The 20,139-nt window shown below is 53.2% G+C and overlaps 1 protein-coding gene across 1 annotated transcript; it reads right to left on the reverse strand.

The window, feature by feature from the left end:
• Positions 1-167: 167 nt before the first annotated feature.
• SIRT2 (sirtuin 2) lies at positions 168-20,104 on the reverse strand. The gene is made up of 16 exons (XM_086352382.1): positions 19,888-20,104; positions 19,009-19,055; positions 15,914-15,962; positions 15,537-15,650; positions 12,433-12,474; positions 12,195-12,301; positions 12,016-12,072; positions 11,329-11,397; positions 5,322-5,451; positions 2,945-3,004; positions 2,581-2,636; positions 2,355-2,431; positions 2,216-2,267; positions 1,225-1,295; positions 1,016-1,082; positions 168-898 (listed from the first exon to the last, which is right to left on the reverse strand). The coding sequence occupies exons 1-16, from the start codon at positions 20,102-20,104 to the stop codon at positions 740-742; spliced, it is 1,374 nt and encodes a 457-aa protein (XP_086208508.1). The 3' UTR covers positions 168-739.
• Between the last annotated feature and the right edge of the window lie 35 nt (positions 20,105-20,139).

The following is a 20,139-nucleotide window of genomic DNA, read 5'->3' on the forward strand; positions in this document are numbered from 1 at the left end:
CACGACCCGAGGCTCCCACGGCCCCAGGAGTCCGCTCTCGGCACCTTTCAGCGCTCTTCACTCTGCTTCTCACGATGGTTTCCTTAGCGGCCGGAGATCTAACCCCCTTCCTCCGACAGCTTCCCTCTGGGCCCCAGAAAAGAACAGCGAGGCCAGACAGCTAATCGTTAGTTGTTTTTTGTTTTTAATTCATCTCTAATAAGCAACACCATCTGCCCACCCCTGCCTGGGAAGGGGGATCCAAGAGAGGGGCCTAGCACCCACTTTCAGAGTTGGAGGCAGAGGCCTGGGAGGCCTTGAGGCTCGGATCTCCCCACTGGGTGCGTGGAGGGCACAACTCCCCACCCAGGGTAGGTTAGGTTTTATCTACTTGGCCACAGACCCTTGGGAGCAGTAGAGAGCGTGTGGGCCCTGGGGCTCTTGTCCTGGGACAGTTAGCAGTTTGGAGGTACCTGTGGCCCCCTGAGCAGTTAAGAGATTAGGGGGGCTGATCCTTGGCTGTAGGGGTGGTTAGAGGCTGTGGGCTGTTAGAGACAGGCTGCCCAAGCCTCTGCCCCCAAGAATGTTAGAGATTTGGTGAGGTCAGGGGTGCTGGGACACCAGTTTTGGGAGGGAATCGTTAATACATTGAAGAAATGTTCTGAGCTCCCCAGAAAAGAGCTGTAAGTTAGAGGAGGGCCAGGGCTGGTTGGGGCTCAGCTGTCCCAAGGCTGGGTGTCCTGCCTGGGAGACGCAGTGGTCACTGGGGTTTCTCTCCCTCAGTGGTCCTGGGCTCCTCCTTGGTGGGAGGTGGTGGAGAATTCCTGGGGGAAGCTGAAGTAGCGGGGTTGGAGGCCCCCGACCCCGACTGGGCATCTATGCTGGCATGCTCCTTCCGAACAAGGTCCTCCAGCTCCTTCTGCAGGGGGCAAAGTTCATAGAGGTCGGAGGTCATCGTGTGTCATTGGGTCGGAGGACCTGTGGGAGGGGGATCCAGGGACTGGGCTCGGGGTGAGCTGGGGTGATAGCTCCTCACCTTCCATCCAAGGAGGTCGGCGAGGGCCAGGCAGCCCTGGTCACAGTCGCCCAGCCAGGCCACGTCCCTGAGGGCGAGGGAAGAGTCTAAGCTCCCAGGCTTGTCCCAGCACCGGTGGTTCTGCCTGTCCTTTGCCTCCGTGCCTTCCCGCCCACCTGGGCCCTGTCCCTCGCAGGCTCCACCTCACCCGCTGCAGGCCCGGGCCTCACCTGTAGGCCTTCTTGGAGTCAAAGTCCATGCCTCCTCCGAGGGCCATCATCATCCCGAGGAAAGGGTCAGTCTGTGGGGGAGGGGGAGCTCAGAGCACAGACTCCGGAGCCAGGGGGCCTGGGTTTGAATCCCAGCTCTGTGACTTCACTCAAGTGGCCTGGCCTCTCTGAACCTCAGTTTCCTTCTCTGCAGAGTGGGGGTAATCACCACACCCACTCCTAAGATGACACTGTCAGAGAAAAAGCTGAGCACAGTGTCTGCCACACAGTATGTTTTTTGCCTGCTGGAGGAAACAGCTGTCCCCGGGAGGGAGCCCCTCCTGGGACAGAGGTCACCTCAGTTTGAAAAGAGAGCTGAGAGACGGCACAGCGACTCCAGGTGGCACTGCGGCCGGCCCGGGGACCAGCGAGCCCAGACTCTTCAGTCACAGGAAGCTCAAGGTTCCTGTTTTGGCTTAAGTTGCTTTGGGCTGGGGTTCTATCATCCCCTCAAAAGGGTGAATGGGACTTCCCTGGCGGTCCAGTGGTTAAGAATCCGCCTGCCAATGTAGGGGACATGGGTTCCATTCCTGGTCTGGGAAGATCCCACATGCTGTGGGACAACTAAGCCTGTGTACCCCAACTACTGAGCCCGTACCCTAGAGGCTGTGCTCTGAACAGGAGAAGCCACTGCAGTGAGAAGCCCGCCATGCACTGCAGTTAGAGTAGCCCCTGCTAGCCACAACTAGAGAGAGCCCAAGTACAGCAACGAAGGCCTACTATAGACAAAAAAGAGGATCAAAAAGGGTGACTGACCCAGAGGCCTGTGGAACCCTGGAGTCGAGGTAGCCTGGAATCTGACCCCTGAGGATTCCAAGATCCCCAGGTCTGAGCTGAGGGGCCCAGAGTATTGGGCTTCCCCAGAGACCTGTCCCCTGGTTCCCGGGGAGCCTGGGAGAGGTGATGTGGGGCTCGTGTGTGGGGGTGGCGGGGTAGGACGAAGAGGACTCACCTGGCCAGTTTTCTCCTTGTTGATGAGCAGGCGCGGGGTCGACAGGGGCGCCCTGGGGGATGGTGAGCTGAGTGGTGAGGGCCTGTCGCGGCTCCCCTGGCCTCCCAGCAGCCTCCCACGGCCCCAGCCCCCAACCTACTTGCCGATGAGGGACGCGAAGGGCTGCACCTGCAGGGAGGTGCCCATGATGATAAGGAGGTCCACCTTCAGGAAGTCCTACGAAGCGGGAGTGGCCAATGAGGTCGGCTGCTGGCCCCTGCCCCCCACTGCAAGCCCACCCGCAGCTATTTGGGGAAGCCACCTGCCACAGGGCAGGACCTAGGCTGCCCCCGTGTGGGCCGAGACGGGGCGGCTGGGACACTTACTGACTGCATGCAGGAGAAGAAACGCGCTGGGAGGTTCTCGCCGAAGAACACGATATCTGAGGGGGAGACAGACGGACAGACAGACACGGGGACAGAAAGAGATGGTGAAAAAGCGGCAGACAGAGACAGGGAGTGGGAGAGAGAATGGGCAGGAGAAGGCGGACCCCAGGGCTGGGGCGGGAGTGTGGACGGGGCAGTGGGGAATAGGCCAGGGGGCTATGGCACCCCCTCCCCTAGTTAGGGAGAGAGGGTGACCAGGGTGGGGTGGACGGATGGGGAGCGTGGCCTTCTTGGGAAGTGGTTGGCGGGTGTGCAGGGTCCCAGCCCGCATCTACCTTGGTTGGTCCCAGGCCCCAAGGCTCACCAGGCTTCACCACACTCTGACATTTCTCACACTTGGGAGTCACCTCGGAGAAGATCTTCTCTGGGCGTGGGGAAGGGGAGGAGGAGGAGGAGGTAAGAGGCCCTGGGTTGGGGCTGCAGCCTGCCCACACCACCCCCTTCATTGTCAATACAAATACATCTCAGTCATGGCAGAGCCTCCAGGGGCATTTGCCCTGCCCAGGAAGGACCTCCTCCCAGCAGCAGTCCACAGCTATTACATGAAAGAACAAACAAATAAGCAGACACTTGTCCCCAAAAGGGGCAACTGGGTTCCGCCAACCCCCAACTTGGGGAATCTGGACTTGGGAGTGAAGTTCTTCCCATGGGTCTTTTTTTTTTTTTTTTTTGATTTTTGGCCGTGCTGGGTCTTCATTGCTACACGGGCTTTTCTCTAGTTTCTGTGAGTGGGGGGCTACTCTCTAGTTGCGGTGCACGAGCTTCTCATTGAGGTGGCTTTTCTTGGAGCATGGGTTCTAGGGCTCATGGGCTTCAGTAGTTGAGGCTGCCGGACTCTACAGCACAGGCTCAATAGTTGTGGCGCACACATGGGCTTAGTTGCTCCACAGCATGTGGGATCTTCCCAGAGCAGAGATCAAACCTATGTCTTCTGCACTGGCAAGTGGATTCTTCACCACTGAGCCACCGGGGAAGCCCTTCCCATGGGTCCTTGAGGGCAGCCCTACTTCCATCATGGGTCAGGTCAGAGAGACCTGGTGGGTGCTAGGTTAGAGAGGGAAGAATTATGCAGATAATCCTGGGATGGGGACAAAACCTTAGGTCCAGGTGCTTCCCACTCTTAGGCTCAGTGACAGACCCCCTCCCCCCAACACACACACCATGCTATGACAATCCTCCTCCTTATTGCCTATTGATCAAAGCTGTAAAGGCCTCTGTCACTTGCAACCCACAGAATCCTAGCTTGTTCATTCAGATATTCACTCATTCCTTCAATATTTATATAGAGCAATGCGTTAAGGTCTGCCATTTACTTTAAAATATTTCTGCATTGACAGCTCATGATATTTTGTGGGTGATGCTCATGTCACTGCTGCAAGGGACACATAATGGGGTAATGTTAATTGTACATGACCCCCAGCTGCTTGTACTTGGGCTATTCAGGAACCCTTGCCCCAGGGGCAGTCAGCTGGCATTTTGTCAGAAGGGCTACATTCCAAAAGCCCTACTATCAGCACTGCAGCTGTCCTTGTCCCACATGGACACCAGAGGCTTTGTGAAATCAGCATAAAGGTCAGAAATGGGTTTGCATGGATGAAATAAGTGGCTTCTTAATTAGCACAATGGATATCAGAAATCAACTCTCACTGGCATTCTAGAAATGTGGATTGACTGGGGTTTTTTTTTTCTTTTCTTCTTCTCTTTTTGGACACTCTGCCCTCACGTGAACAGGGACAATGACTTTAGCAAGCCCTGGAGTCTCTTCCCTTAGAGACAGCCCCCACCAGCCTTCATACCAGCGCTGTGCGCAGCTTCACATGTCATGGGCTCCACTCACCTGAATCAGGCTAATGGGCTGGTTGAACCCTGTGTCTCCAGGGCAGTGCTGTCCAATATGGTGGTTAGAGCCACATGTGGCTTTTACATTTTAATTAATACAAGCTGAAGAAAGTTAGAGATTCGGTTCCTTGGTCATTTTAGCCACATTATAAGAGCTCAATTGCCTCATGGAGCAGATGGCTGCTATGTTGGACAGTGAAGATATATATAGAACATGCCCCTCACCACAGAAAGTTCTCCTGATACTTCTGCTCTTCTTAGAATGTAGTTGTGTTGGCCTGGATGAGGCCGTCATGTAAGAAGGGGTCAGAGCACCCAAAGGACAAAGGGCTAGGGTTTCATGACCTCACGCAACAGGCTGCATGACCACATGGAGGCCAGTATGCTAACACATGTTGCTGTGTCTGGAGCCTGCATCCGTTATACCCTGGCTATGAGATGGAGTTGGGAGCAGAGAACCCCCACTGCCACCTCACATCTTTAGGGGCTGCCATTACCTGCTAAAAAGAGCCGCAGGGACTTCCCTGGCAGTCCAGTGACTGAGACTCCACACTCCCAATGCAGGAGGCCTGGGTTTGATTCCTGGTCAGGGAACTAGATCCCACATGCCCCAACTAAAGACCCCACATGCTATAATAAAGGTTAAAGATCCTGCATGCCTCGATTGAAACCTGGCACAGCCAAATAAATAAACAAATAAATTTTAAAAAAAGAGAGAAAGGAAGAGCTGCAGAACTGCATAGGACAGAGCTGGTGTCTGTGTATGGAGACCCTTTCCCTGGTGCTGAGGAGCAGACAGAGGACAGGAAGCCTACCCTCGGGGGTAACCTCCAGCCCCTCACCTTTCATCCAGCTTAGTGAGTACTCCTGCCGGCAGCCTGAGCTGATGCAGTGGGATGTGTAGAAGGTGCCGTGGGCCTCCACCAGGTCTTCGGGCTCCAGCCCAGCCACTCGCTCCAGGGTGTCTATGTTCTGGAGGGAGACACAGAGGGGAGAGGGTCAGGAGTGAACCACCTTCCCTTCCCAGGGGTCAGAAGACAGAGCAGGGGACTGCAGCTGAGAGAGGCAAGTGGGATAGGCTGAGAAGAGAGGAGGGGAGAGGCAAGGGACAGAGGTGTGTCTAAAACTCTTTGGTTCCCCCTGATGGTGCCTCTGAAAAGTCAGTCATGGACGCTTCAAGTCAGGGGCCCAAACTCAAATGCCTATGAACCCAGGTCACTGCCACCAACCAGCCCTGGTGTTTTTCTGCAAAATCAGGTCATTTTCCTTCCCTTTTGTGGAAAATTTGTTCTGTTAGAACCAGACACTCTAGTGGCACCAGCCAGAAATTTGGTGAAATAAATGTACCAATCTTCAGTGTCTCTACTGTAAACACAGCCCTCTCAGATATGGCATCCTTGTGCAGTGCCCAACCTGCACAGCTGTCTGTGGCAGGCTTGGCCAGACATTAACACAAATCAATGAATCAGGAAGTTTTTTTGAGTTTATTTACAGTTTTCCTATTTAACAGTCGGGTTTCTTACTGTGATCTGCTGCATAGATAGTATATTAACTTGTATTCCTTTCAGACAGAATTACTTTCCTTAGTCAACACACAAGGATATTTGTCTCTTTCACATTTGTGGTTTCTCCAGCCATTTTGGAGCAGCTTTTGTTTGCCCACGAGGAATGCCAATGAGGCAGGTGCTTCTGGAGGACCTAGCAGATGTTACAGAGATGGCCAGGAACGTGTAGTCCACAGCTGACCCAATAAGGTTTCCCAGAGACTCTGCGAACCACCATTCCATTTCCAACTGCCCTCTGCTTCTAGTCAGCCATCAGTTTACCCCCGAAACATGCAGACAAGAGTCTGTGTTTCCAGACTTCCTGCAGCTCTCCCCTGCCCCAGCCTAGTAGAAGTTTCCAGACCTTCTGCAGCTTTCCCCTGCCCCAGCCTAGTAGAAATGCTAGTTTTGCCTTTGTTCCTCGACTTAGTTTGCCGACTTCCTCACACGCGAGTAAGCAGCGTGTGTGCAGATAACTGGGCTTCCCTGGTGTTCGGATGGTAAAGAAGGTGGAGACCTGGTTTTGATGGCTGGGTGGGGAAGATTCCCCTGGAGAAAGGAATGGCAACCCACTCCAGTATTCTTGCCTGGAGAATCCCATGGACAGAGGAACCTGGTGGGCTACAGTCCGTGCATGGGATTGCAGAGAGTTGGACACGACTGAGCAACTAACACTACTCAGTACTACTCATGCAAATAACTAAACGGCATATCAAAGGACTACCTACGTGCCTCTGTGGTACCTTTTGATGCCCCTTAAAAGAAATTATTTATTTGGTTGCACCAGGTTGTGGCATGAGGGATCTTTGATCGTCGTTGCTGCATGCAGGACCTTTGGTCGTGGCACGCAGGATTTTGTTCTCTGACCAGGGATAGAACCTGGGCTCCCTGCAATGGGAGCTTGGAGTCAGCCACTGGACCACCAGGGAAGTCCCCTGATGCCACTTTTGATGGGGCACCCACAAATAAACAAAAATGAATGTGGCTGGGGGAGTTCCCTGGTAGTCTAGTGCTTAGGACTTGGTCCTTTCACTGCCATGGCCTGGGTTCAATCCCTGGTTGGGGAACTAAGATCTTGTAAGCTGTGAGCACAGCCAAAAAGAAAAAAGAATGTGCCCAGACTTCCTGAGTGTTCTAGTGGTTAAGCATCTGCTGACAATGCAGGGGACATGAGTTCGATCCCTGGGCTGGGAAGATTCCACATGCCTTGGGGCAACTAAGCCCATGGGTCACAACTACTGAGCCTGTGCTCTAGAGCCCATGCACCACAACTACTGAAGCCACCACATCGAGAAGCCTTGGCACCACAATGAAGAGTGCAACTAGAATGCACTCTTCAACTAGAGTGCAGCCAATGAAGAGTAGCCCCTGCTCACGGCAACTAGAGAAGCCCGCATGTAGCAACAAAGACTCAGCGCAGCCAAAAAACAAACAAATAAATCTTGGGGGGAAAAAAAAATCTATCTTAAAAAAAAAAAAATGACGTGGCTGACCCGTATGTACTGGTATGAAGGAAATCTCTCCAAGATGTTAGAAGGCCCTGTGTACAAGATGTGGAAAAAATCAACATATGAATTTGTGTGTTTGCTTGCCTAAGTGTGGACTATTTTCAAAGGAAACCCAAGAAGCAGGCAACAGTAGTGGCCTCCAGAGAGGAAGCTGGGGCTGGGGAATACGGCCCAAGAGGCTCAGTATAAAGGACAAGCAGCAGTGACCGCATGGAGACACAGAGCAGCTGGTGTCTGGCCTCAGTGCCAGGCAGGGAACAGGGTGTGGTGAGGAGGTGGGCCATTCAGCTCTAGTCAACTGCTCCCTCCTCCACCCACCCCAGAAAGCCACCCGGGGTGCACCCAGTTCTTCCAGATCTTCAAGAGGAGCCTGAAGTCTGAGTTTTCATCTGCAATCTCTTTTGATTGTCAAACCTTAGCTCACTTTCGGTTTCAAGACATCACGTCTCTGACACGCTTTTGAAAAGCATGAATTGTGCTTCTCCAGTGGCTCAGTGTTAAAATATTCGTGTGCCGATGCAGATGTGAGTTTGATCCCTGGGGAAGATGTCACATGCCAAGGGACAACTAGGGACAACTTAACAATTACTGAGCCCATACAAAGCCCCTAAAGTCCGTGCTCCCGAACAAGAGAAATCACTGCAACGAGAAGCCTACGCACTGCAACTAGAGAGCAGCCCCTGCTTGCTGCAACTAGAGAAAAGCCTGTGCAGCAACGAAGATCCAGCACAGCCAAAAAAAAAAATATATAGGCTTCTCTGCTATAAATGGGAAATTTATTTTTAAATTAATAAAAAGCATGAAGCTGCTATGTGGCTGAGTATAAGGAAGGGTCTTCTAGATAAGGGCTTAAGGGAAAGAAAGCTGAGTATAAATCCAACGTATAATGTGAATGCCACAGATATAGATTTAAGAGTGGAGATCACAGGGACTTGACTGAAGGAGACAACTGTTCTGTTTGAATGGATACTCGGGTCTTGAGATAAAAATAGCATGGCTTCAAAAGTGCTACATCGTCACAATTCAGGAAGACATGAAGACAGTATGTTGCAGAAAACTGGGTCGATGACTCAAAAAGTGGCTGAGGTTGAAGAAGAGGGTGAGGAGGAGTTGAAAAAAAGAATGGCTACAAGAAACATGAGAGTGGAAAAAATGTTTCCACCTGTGTGTAATGTAATGCGCCAGTGTGAATATATATGTAGACTTAAATCTGTGCGTGAAATATTATAAGGGGAAATGCCACCACATTTCACACTGACCCGAGAACTTATTCATGTTGGCTTTCATGTAAAAATACCCTGCAGCTGGTGTGCTTTTGTGGTTTGGGGCAGGGGAGGGGGGTGCCCCATATGGAGGTGGGGAGTCAGCCCTCTGAGCATCTGGGATGAACCACATGGTCCTGGGCCTGTGTTTCTCGTGCTGGGACCCCTGTGATCTCCTGGTCTCCCTTGCTCTCCAGCTTGAGTCCAGATGCCTTAGTGTCTGGCTATCTGCCTACAGCTCCACATGGCTGTCTAATGGGCATCTCAACCTCGACGTGCCTTCAACCAAACTCCTCCTCTGCCCCCAACGCCTGCACATCTCACCATCTCAGTAAAAGACATCAGGTGCTCAGGCTGAGAGATGTCCGGCCATCCCTGACTCTTCTCCTCCTCTCAAGAACCACTCATTCAAACCAACAGCAAGTCCTGTTGGCTCCACCTTCAAAACGGGTTCACAAGTCACCCACTTCTCCCCTTGGACAGCCCTCTCCCCGGCCCAGCCTCCATCCTCTCCTGCTTGGACCATCACCGCAGCCCCCTTCCTGGCCTCTGTACCCACCCCCTACCCCCATTGCTCCCTCCCACAGTCTGCCCTCCACATGCAGCCAGAGGGACCCTGTGAACACCTGGGGCAGGTCATGTCTCGGCCCTGCCCAGAGCCCTCCTGTGGTTCCATCTCCCACCAGGGAAAAGACAAAGCCCTCCCAGTGGCCCCCAAATGCCCACATGGTCCACCTGTCACCTCCTGACCTCATCTCCTCTGTCCTTTCCTACTACTGTCCTCCTCGCTCACTCAGATCCAGCTATTTGAACACGCCAAGTGCAGCCTCACCTCAGGGCCTTTGCACTGGCTGTTCCCTTTGCCTCTCTCCCTGAGATGATCCCATGGCTCCCTCCCTCCCCTTAGGTCTTTGTTTAAATGTCCCTTTTTTCCACGAGGCCTTTCCTGACTTATTGTTCACAACAGCACCCTTCTCCCCACTCACACACAGAACTTCTGATTCCCCTTCTCTGTTCAGCCCAGTGCTCCACAGACATCTCAGCATTAAACAGACTAGATACTCAATTCATCCTTCTTGTCTACTGTCCCTCCCCACCTTAGAGTGTTAGCTCCCGGAGGACAGGGATGTCTGCTCCTTCTGTCTATTGCCTGCAGGGCCTGGCACTGGTTGGCACTTAGTAAACACCTGGACAGAAGCTGACAAACAGGATTGACAGCAGGGCCGTGGTGAAGATTTCATGAAATCACACAGAAGGTGCTTGGCTTCAGGTGAGCTGTTTGTATCATGTCTGAGTGTATTCCATGGATAAAACTGACTCTCTGAGAAGAAAGGTCAAGTTTATCCTGAGCTGGGGCTCCCCCTCAACCCCCACCAGCCCTAGGTGGGAGTACTTGCCCCCTTCTGAGAATTCTGGACCTGAACAAAAAGACTTCATCCTCCCCCTGGTGGCAGATTCTGAGGCTGCAGGCTCCAGATTGCCAGGCCAGGAAGAAAATAATAGAACACCTATTTCTATCCATGGGTTCTCTCTCTATTTTATAAATTTGGGTTCTGAGATATGAATTAGAGTAGGCATGGTATCACTGCTCTAGTAGATCATGTAATTCAACACGTATTTATAAAACAAAAGTAGAGGGACGCTTTTCACTATTGGGTGTGCGAGACCCCAAAAGTCTCACCAACTAGGAAGCCAAGAATGCGAGCTGTCCTTACCTGAGGACCTCTGGGTGAGGCCCTCAGCTAAGTGCCTGCCATACATAAGCCGTGGCCCATGGCCCACACAAGGCCTTTGTGCAAATTAGAAGAAGGTGCCCCTTTCTTAAGACTCTATAGCCACCAACTGGAAAACTGTCAGGGTGCAGCGGCCGTGGGAGCTTCCCTGATGCCTCGGATGGTAAAGAATCTGCCTGCAACGTGGGAGACCTGGGTTCAATCCCTGGATGGGGAAGATCCCCTGGAGAAGGAAATGGCAACCCACTCCAGTATTCTTGCCTGAGAAATCCCATGGACAGAGGAGCCTGGTGGGCTACAGTCCACGGGGTCACAAAGAGTCAGACACGACTGAGCGACGAACACTTTTACGCTTCAGTGATCATGCTAAACCAAGTCACTTCAGATCATCCGATGGAAAACCCAAAAAACTATGGTGCCAAAGGTGTCTGCTCAGAGAAGGGGTCCTTTCTCAGTACTCATGGGGTGGCCCTGAGGGAGGTCACCGCCACGTTACCACAGGCCTGAGAGGGTGAAGTGGTTCTGGCCTCTGCTTTTTTTTTTCACCCATCCTGTGGGGCGTGTGGAATCCTTGTTCCCTGAACAGGGATCAAACCTGTGTCTCCTGCATTGGAAGCAGCATGGAGTCATAACCACTGGATTGCCAGGGAAGTCCCTGGCCTCTGTTTCACAGAAAGGGAAACTTAAGGCTGAGAGAGGGGATGTGACTCACTGCAAGTCACACAACAGAGAGGCTGCGGCCTGAGCTCCTGACCCCTCCCGCCCGGCCTCTTCCTCCCAGGATGCCCGAGGTCCTGCCTACCTGTGTGTAGCAGCGCAGGAGCAGTCCTTTTTCCTTCAGCAGGCGGATGAAGTAGTGGCAGATGGTGGGCTGGAGGGAAGCAAGCATGGCAATGCTGAATGTGCACCGCCCTGTGCCAGGAACTGTTCCAGACCTGTTTCTCCTCATGGAATCTTCACACCATGAGGCACAGACCTTCATTATCCCCATTTCACAGGTAGGGAACTGAGGCTCAGGGAGGGTGACTGTCTGGCCAGAGTCACACAAACTGTGGAGTTGGGGTTAGCACAGAAGCAGCCTGGCTCCAGAGTCTGGGCTCTTACATGTGTCATTAGCTCATTTAAGCCTCACAGTATTTCTTTTCATGGACTATTATCTGCTCCATTTTACAGATGGGAAAACTGAGGTCCAAGGACACAAGAGCAGGAAACGAGAGAACAGGACTTGGACTCCGGTGATCTGGGCCCAAAGCCCACTCTGTTTTGTTCTGTTTTTTACTTTGCTTCAAGGCTTGCAGGATCTCAGTTTCCTGAACAGGGATTGAACCTGGGCCATGGCAGTGAAAACCCAGAATCCTAAAGATTAGGCCACCAGGGCCCATGTATTTAATGGTTGTAGGATATTTGTCTAAAGGGCCCTGAAGGGGTCCTTCCCATGCTTGCTGGCCCCCAATTTTTCCTGTCCCCACTTCCACAAAAAAGAGCTCACCTTGAACTGCCCAGGATAGAGTTCCTTGGCGAGAGCAAAGAAGGGCTCTGGATGTTTCTGTGGGAGAGAGAGCCGGAGGGCAGGTGGGCACCCAGATGCCCCCGGTGAGATGTGAGCAGGAGCCAGGAGGCCCCGTCCACCCCCATCACTATAGACCCTCCTCCCTGTGTGACACGTACCTTGAAGTAGCTGATTTCAAAGATGGCCTCCGGGTAGGGAAGACGGTATTTCTCCAGGTTGGCATAGAGGCCCGTGTTTGGGGACCGAAAGTCAGGGATACCCGCGGCTGGGGGAGGAGGGGTAATCAGTAAGGAACTCTGGCCCCTTTTCTTTCACACCCCCCAACACAGCTCCTCCCCAGGCCCTCACAGGGGCGCCCCAACCAGGAAGTGGCTTTTGGGGGAGGGGAGCACTTACAAGTGGAGATTCCAGCTCCCACCAAACAGATGACCCTGCGACCTGGAGGAGGAGAGTTTAGGCAGCATGTGCTTTTCTTGTTTTCAACTTACATTTGTTAATTGTTGCTTTGAACATCAAACATTGCTCCAAAATATGAACCATTTATCTTCAGAGAGTTGTCTTTGCCATAAATTAAGTACTGAGCTGATTGATGTTTACAATTGATTTTTGACAACTTAAAAAACTTATTAGTGGCACTGCTGTCTAGTAATCAGATATATTATCATAGACTGAATATAATGATTAAGAAAGTAAAGTTTAAAGAAAAAAAAGAGCAATGTGTCCCCTTCCCGTTCTTACCTTTAAGTAATTTCACCTATCACAGTCCCTGAAGCCATTTACTCTGTGCCAAGCCCTGTGGCGAGCACTTCAGATCCTTGAATGGGTCTCCCAGCCATCTCAAGGTGGGTGGTGTTAACATTCCCATTTTACAGATGAGGAAACTGAGGCTTAGACAGGGGAAGGGGTCATACAGCTGACTGAAGGAAGAGCCAGCATGGGGTCAAAGAATCCATTGGTTAAGATTACACCAGTGTAGTAAGATTCATAAAAAGGCTACTTGGAGAGAAATTTCTCCTCCTAGCTAGATCTAGACAAACACAGGAGATCTTAGTGAGAGGTAGATCTTAGGGAGAAGGCCGGGAGGGTGTGTTCCCATGGAAGTGCTGCATGTTATTGTGAAAAACAATCTCTGACCACCTCTTTATCTTCTGGACACAATATTGGACAGCCATCTATTTCCAGCATATGATACACATTCCTCCATCCTATTCCTTCCTTCTATAATCAAATGCATGTTAGCCACCAGAAGTCAATTAATTTTCAAGTGAGGATCCAAGCTGGGCCATTCTCAGCTCACACCCAGTGAGCAGCAGAGTGGATAAGGGCTTCCAATCCTGGCTTTCCTGTGCACCAGCAGAGTTGTGGAGGGGGTGGGGCGGGGGTGGGTCTTACTTCAGATCACCACGCTGGGCTTTAGCTTCCTGCTCTGTAAAATGGGCACAATCACTGCACTGGCCTCGAGGGGGCTGTTGAGAGAAGGAATTCTCTCCTGTGAAGCTGAGATCAATGCCTAGCACTAATGATTCTTCGAGACACTAGTACTCAACTTCTTCAGATCCGTGATTTGTATCCCTATGAGCACTTTGTTCCCCCAATGTCACCAGCTTTTGGAAAAGATGGGAAGGTGTGGGAGGGGAGAGGTGGAATCATTTCCCAAGCACGCAGGGCTGTGCGGAAGTAGCCTGGCTGCCTCTCTGGTGGCTGGCCAGTGGAATCATCTCACAAGCACGCAGGGCTGTGCGGAAGTAGCCTGGCTGCCTCTCTGGTGGCTGCTGGCAGCCCTGCTGCACAGCGCCCTTGGCATCTGTCAGTCGGCTGATGGACACACACGAGTGTGAGGGCCTCTGGGGTGTCAGGATGCCATCGGACCAGGCCTGGCACACCCAGTGGACCCAGTGGAAGGGAGTGAGTGTGCACTCTAGATTCAGGAGCCCTGACTGCCTCTTGCCCGTTGTGTAACCCCGCACCAGGTTACAACCTCTCTGTGTCTCAGTTTCCTCCTCTGCCCAGCTGACTCCTCACAGGTCTCCTGTGACGATCATATGAGGGGACGCCTGTCAAGTGCATAGCCCAGTGCCTGGCAAAAGGTGAGAGCCCAGTTCATTGTTATTAGTTATTACTATCCCCTCACAGGCACCATCAATAATTCTAAAACCCAGGTGCAGGAGGACGGACGGAACGAAAGCTTTGTAGCCACTGCCTGTATTCTCTTTGGGGCCCACCCAAGCCAGAAGATGAAGCTTCCTGAGTAGCTCCGTGGTAAAGAATCCACCTGCTAATGTGGGCTCGATCCCTGGGTCAGGAAGATCCCCTGGAGAAGGAAAGGGCAACTGACTCCAATATTCTTGCCTGGGAAATCCTATGGACAGAGGAGCCTGGCGGGCTACAATCCGTGGCATTGCAAAAGAGTCGGACATGGTTTGACTAAATGACAACAACAAAGGCAGGAGATGGCTGAAGGCCGCCGCTCCAGGAGAGGGGGGCTCAGGGCGTCCGGCCTGGCTGCCTGAGGAGAGATGGCAGCAGCTAGAGGACAGGGAAACTGCAGGAGACGTCCTCAACAAAAGGCTGTTCAGGACCCTCAAAGGGTCGATTGTTCTAGTCAAGGGCTGCTTAGGGCTCGGTTTCTCAGACTCTGGTGACTTCAACTCGAGGCAAGAAATATAAATTACCCGGTGACCGGGTAAAAAGATCTCTACACCACACCAGGAACAAGCCTCCTATAAGAATCGTCACGGGGAACACTTAGGCAACGCTTGCTCTGTTTCAGGCATTTATCTATGAATTTATGTAATCCCTCTTCATAATCCTGGGGCTTCCCTGGTGGCTCAGATGGTAAAGAGTCTGCCTGCAACGCAGGAGATGAGGGTTTGATCCCCGGCTCAGGAAGATCCCCTGGAGAAGGGCATGGCAACCCAGTCCAGTATTCTTGCCCGGAGAATCCCATGGCCAGAGGAGCCTGGCAGGCTACAGTCCATGTGGTCCCAAAGAGAAGGAAGGAAGCCATGGGGATACCTGGGGGAAGAGTCTATTCCATAATCTTATAAGGTAATTACTATAATATACTATTATTAGCATCTTCACTCTAGTAAACAAGCCTGACCAATAGAAACATGGTGATTGGTTCGGGGGGTAGGACTGTGACCCAAGCTGGGCCAATCGGAGCCAATCTCTGCTCTTGTGCTTGAACCACTGGGAGAAAGATGCTGTTTTTCAGTGGGAGCTGCTAGGCTGGTGGAACTTGTTTTTACAGCTGCCAGGAGCTCCGAATACAGAGAAGAGCCAAGAAAGGGCTCAGCATAGAAGTTGCTGAATCCAGCCACACTTCAGGATCAACAGTTACAGGATCAACACACTCCCTTTTTGGCACCAGACAGTTTGAGTTGGGTTTCTTGTGACTTGCAGACGTAAGCTGTGAATGGTTTGGGGCTGAGAAGTCATGAGAAGAAGTGGGGGTGGGGGGGAGTCATGCAGGAAGGGGCCCAGGGTGGGGAACTCACAGCGCTCGCTCTGCATGTAGCGGCTCACTCCTTCCAGGGTTAGTTCATCCAGGAGTCGCTCCTTCTGGGTGCCCAGGCCCAGAGTCTGGGAGAAGAAATTCCGCAGGAAGTCCACTGGCCAAAAAGAAGAGAGACAGCGGTTGGGTGGGTGTTTGTTCAAGGGGACACAGAGGCCCCGAGTGCCCCTGCCCAGCCCCGGGGTCTCCTGTCTTCCCACGACTAAAGGTTGGATGCCTGGCCCGGCCAGGGATCCCGAAATGCTGCATCTGTTCTTACACACTTTGCATGTCACCCCTGGTGGAGGTGAACACCCGGATCCCTGCCTTAAACCACCCTCCAGCACCCCCCAGAACCATGCTCCCAAGGCAGATACTCACTCTCTGCTTCTCCGCCAGTGGCTCCTGCCTCAGTGTCTGAATCTGAGTCCTGGAAGGGGTGGAGGTGGGGTGACGAGGCCCCAGAAGTGGTGTTAGGGAGGGGAAGAGGGGATGACACCAGGGTTCCAGGGTGTGGCTGGGAGGTGGGCCCGAGGGAGTGAGGAGCAGCGGGGACCACGCTGGGGGCGCGTGTGGGCTCTAGGACAGGCTGCCTGTGTTGGAAACCCAACTCTGCAACTCGAGAGGAGCGCGGCCTCCTATGGGTGACTGCGTTTTTTCTGAGGCTCCGAGCTCCTCCTCTCACAAGTGGAGCTCGGAGGACTGAGGAAGGCCACCTGGAGGGCTGTGAGCAGTGAGTTCCAATGTGAGGCTCTCAGAACAGCCATGGTTGGGGCGGCAGTGGTGGTGAGTGCTCAGGAAGTGCTCGTTACTGCTCTCATCACCTCCCATGGTCCACGTCCTCAACTTATATCCCCTCCAGTCCCCTGCCCTGCCCAGCCGCCCCGCAGCCCGCCTCACCTACGTCAATAACGCTGGTAGAAACGCCTCGGTCCTCACCCTGTGGCCGTCAGCCCTCTGGCTTAAAGCACCCCTACTCCACCTTTCCAACCCTTCCGTCTCCTTTATCAACTCCTCTCCTCGGCCAGGCGCCCAAATCGCGGGTCTGGGACTCCGTCCCGGGCCCTCCCTCCCGTTTCTGTCCGCCTTCCCTGGGCCAGCTCCCCCATGCACACCAGTGGTCTCAGCCTAGTTTCTGAGGATGCCACCTTTCTGTCTCCAGATCCGGGGTTTCCACAGCCCCCAGATGCCTCCCCCTAAGTGTGACCCCAGACCCCTCACTCTCACGGTGTCCCAAACTGGCCTCAGTATCTCTTCCAAACCTGCTCCTCCCCCTGGGCCCCTAACTCAGTGTGGCTTCTGTCCCCGTGTTTGCCAGATGTCTCCTGCCTCCCTCGCCTGCCCTCCTGTGGGAGCACGTCCCCTCCCCGGGGCTCCACGTGGGCCAGCCTGTCCCTCCAGGGGCCCTGCCCCGGCCTCCGCCGTAGCTCCCGGTCTCAGTCTGCATCTCTGATCTGCTCTCCTGCTGTTGACTTGTCTGGGTCCACCCTTTGCCCTCCACATCAAAGGCCTTTCTCTTTGGCTTCCCCAGTTTAATCATCTGATCACAAAAATCTGTGGCGTTTACCATGATGCCGGCTCCAAGAAGTCTGGGATTTTTCATGGTCACCACTGGGTAAAAATGTGTTAAGTCCCTCAGTTGTGTCCTACTCTTTGCAACCCCATGGACTGTAGCCCTCCAGGCTCCTCTGTCCATAGGATTCTCCAGGCAAGAATATTGGAGTGGGTTGCCATGCCCTTCTCCAGGGATCTTCCCAACCCAGGTCTCCTGCATTGCAGGCAGATTCTTTACTGTTTGAGCCACCAGGAAAGCCAGGTTTCCTTGCTTTAAGATTGTGTCTATAAGCTTTACAAAACTCTGACCGTTAGACAATGTATAACTTGAAGGTGCTTGCCTCCTGAGTCCCTCACCCACAGCCCCGCCTCCCCCACCCCATCCTCCCCTTCAAGATAGCCACTATTAACAGTACAGTGGTAATTACTCCAGATTTTTTAATCTGAATTGGTGATGGACAGGGAAGCCTGGCATGCTGCAGTCCACGGGGTTGCAAAGAGTTGGACATGACTGAGTGACTGAACTGAACTGAAAACTCATTATTTCCCCAGAAATGGGTCACCCCACAGTACAATGCTGCGCCTCGCATTTTCCACCAAACAATATATCACAGACCCGCCAGCTACAGAGTGTTGCATTGTACAGTTCATAGTTCATTTAACCCATCAACTGACAGTCGTTTGGGCTGTTTCCAGTTTGGCTGTATTGCACAATGCTGCAATTTACACCCTCGGATCTCTCTCTTTGGGACTGAGGGTCCCTTTTCCACATGAAACCTTTTTCTCTGACAGTGGCCAGGCTTTGGGAGCCAGGCGAGGGAGAAGCCTGGCCTGACAGGGAGCTCTTGTCCCCTTGGTGTGGCTCGGCCGCGCATCTGTGGGGTGCTCTCGTCACAGCTTCTGCTCTGCCCTACATGTGAACCGCGACCTCGTGTCTGTGGGTGGGCTGGCACGCTTTCAGGCTGCAGACAGTGAAGCTCTGTGGAAGGAGGCGAGGGCCCTGCCCAGCACGTGGGAGCAACTTGGTCTCAGGGGGGAGCTGAAGGTGATGGTGAAGCCTCTGTGACCCGTTTCCAGTGAAGTGTCTGGGAGGCAATATGTCAAGGCGCCGAGGGTTGCAAACCTGTCCCTGCTCTTCTAGCCAGTGGACAGAGGACAAGTTGTTAAAGAACTCAGTTTCCAATTCCTTGGCTATAAAATGACCACAGTAGACCTGCACCCCTCCCCTCCACCACTGCCCCCGGGATGCTAGGATGCCCATCAAACACGAAGCAGAGTACCCAGTTGGCTTAAATACTCGGTAAATGCTAACCATCAAGGTAATCAGCCACCTGAATCCTGAACACATGACACTCTTTCATGCCCCCCAGTATACCCTCTGCCTGGGACACCATTTCTCACCTTGCCTAAGAAAATCCTAAGTTACTCTACACTGACTACCATGTGCTGTATCTCAGTCCGACTCTGGATTGGCCTGTGGATTCTTCCCGGGAAGGGACTGGCTGGGAACTGTGTGATCTCACACAGTTTACTCCGTGCTCCCAAAGTGCCCTGCCCTATTTTCATGATCACCAGTAGAGCATTGTCGAGTCACACGTCTATGAGATCTGTGAATTCAGGAACCAAATCTCTTCCAAGCCCACTGGGAATGAGGTTCAGGAGGGAAGGTGGGTGGGAGGGGTGTACAGGGAGAAAGGAAAGTTTGCAAGGGCAGGCCTAGGCTTGAGGCCGCACACCCTTCTCTGACAGGCCCCAGAATCCACCATTCCCCCAGGAGCTGAACCACAAGGGGAGGTGGGGTGAGGGGCTGGGGCAGTGAGCTGAGGGCCCTGGGATATCTGACTCCCCTCTGCCACCTCCCCCCGGTGTGGGGTGTGGGAAGTCCATCTCTCTCCTTCCCTCCACCCTTGTCCCCATCTCACCTGAGCCTCCTGCACCTTCCCTGCCTGGGTCTCCTCAGGGTCAGAGGCTGGGGGAGGAGGGGGAGCAGACGTGGTTACGGTGAAGGGAGTGGTTAACGGGGAATGAAGGGCTTCCAAGTTGGGGTGCAGAGAGGGGCAACAAGACCCTCCAACCTAGTTATACGGGGTGGGGGTATAAAAAGGGAGTAGATGGAGGGAGGGAAAGGAAGAAAAGCAGATTTTATTAGAGTGGAGAGTGTTGGGAGGAGAGGTGGTTGGTGAAGGACAAAGAGGCTGGGACAAGGAGGCTTAGGAAAGCAAAAAGAAAGTAAAGCATATAAGGGCATGAAGGAAGACTTAGGAGGAGTTAGGAAAGACAGTAGTGTGTGAGTGTGTGCTGGGAGGGTTAGGTTTACAAGCAGAAAAAATGTAGAAAGAAAGAGAAGATAAGGGATACTGGGCCTGGAGGCAGGTTTGCAAGAAGAGGTGGCGGGGGCGGAACGGATGGGCGAGATGGTAGGTTTAGAAGAGGAAGGAAGGGATAGGAGGGGACACTAGGGGTCCACCTAGCACCCTACAGTTCCCACTAACAACCAGGTACCCTTAGCAACCCGGACAGCGGTATTCTAAGTCCCTAGTAACAAGGGTCCTTAGCAACTAAGGTGCGAGACACACGCTATCATTAGTAACTTAGGGGACATGGCAAATGGACCCTTAAAACCTCGCGACCCAGAAACCCACCAATCTAGCAATATGTATCACAACGGCTCCCTGAACCTCATTCCCCTCCATGCAGCCCCCATCTCATGCCCCACCACTCCCGCCCTCGGGCCCCGGGGCCTGCAGCCCTCAGCCAGGCCCCGGCGCGGCCCGACCCTCCCACCAGGGCCCCCGACTCACGATCCGGATCGGCCATGGGCGCGGGGCGGGGGCCCTCGGGACTGTCACCGACTGCTCTATCCCGTGACGGCACCGGAAACAGGAGGGGGCCGAGATAGGTCAAAGAACTACAACTCCCAGGAGCCATAGAAAACGTCCCGAGCGTGCTCCTCTGAGGTAAGAGGAGACACGCGAGAGCCGGACTACGAATCCCAGAGTGCCTCACGTCCGCAGCCATGTTGGTAAAGGGCGCGCGGAATGAGTGGGAAAGGG

This window comes from Bos grunniens, chromosome 18 (assembly GCF_055505025.1).
Source record: "Bos grunniens cultivar Pamir isolate PY7600 chromosome 18, Bosgru_T2T1.0, whole genome shotgun sequence".
NCBI classification, from domain to species: Eukaryota; Metazoa; Chordata; class Mammalia; order Artiodactyla; family Bovidae; genus Bos; species Bos grunniens.

Bases quoted from the DNA above. Each gene is read 5' to 3' on its own strand.
- SIRT2 (XM_086352382.1), bottom strand. From the start codon at position 20,104: ATGGCTGCGGACGTGAGGCACTCTGGGATTCGTAGTCCGGCTCTCGCG. The intron at 12,475-15,536 runs GTGAGTTCCCCA...CTCCTCCTCCAG, and splicing joins CTACATGCAGAGCGAGCGCT to GTCGCAGGGTCATCTGTTTG. The intron at 2,268-2,354 runs GTAGGTTGGGGG...ACCATCCCCCAG, and splicing joins TTCGCGTCCCTCATCGGCAA to GGCGCCCCTGTCGACCCCGC.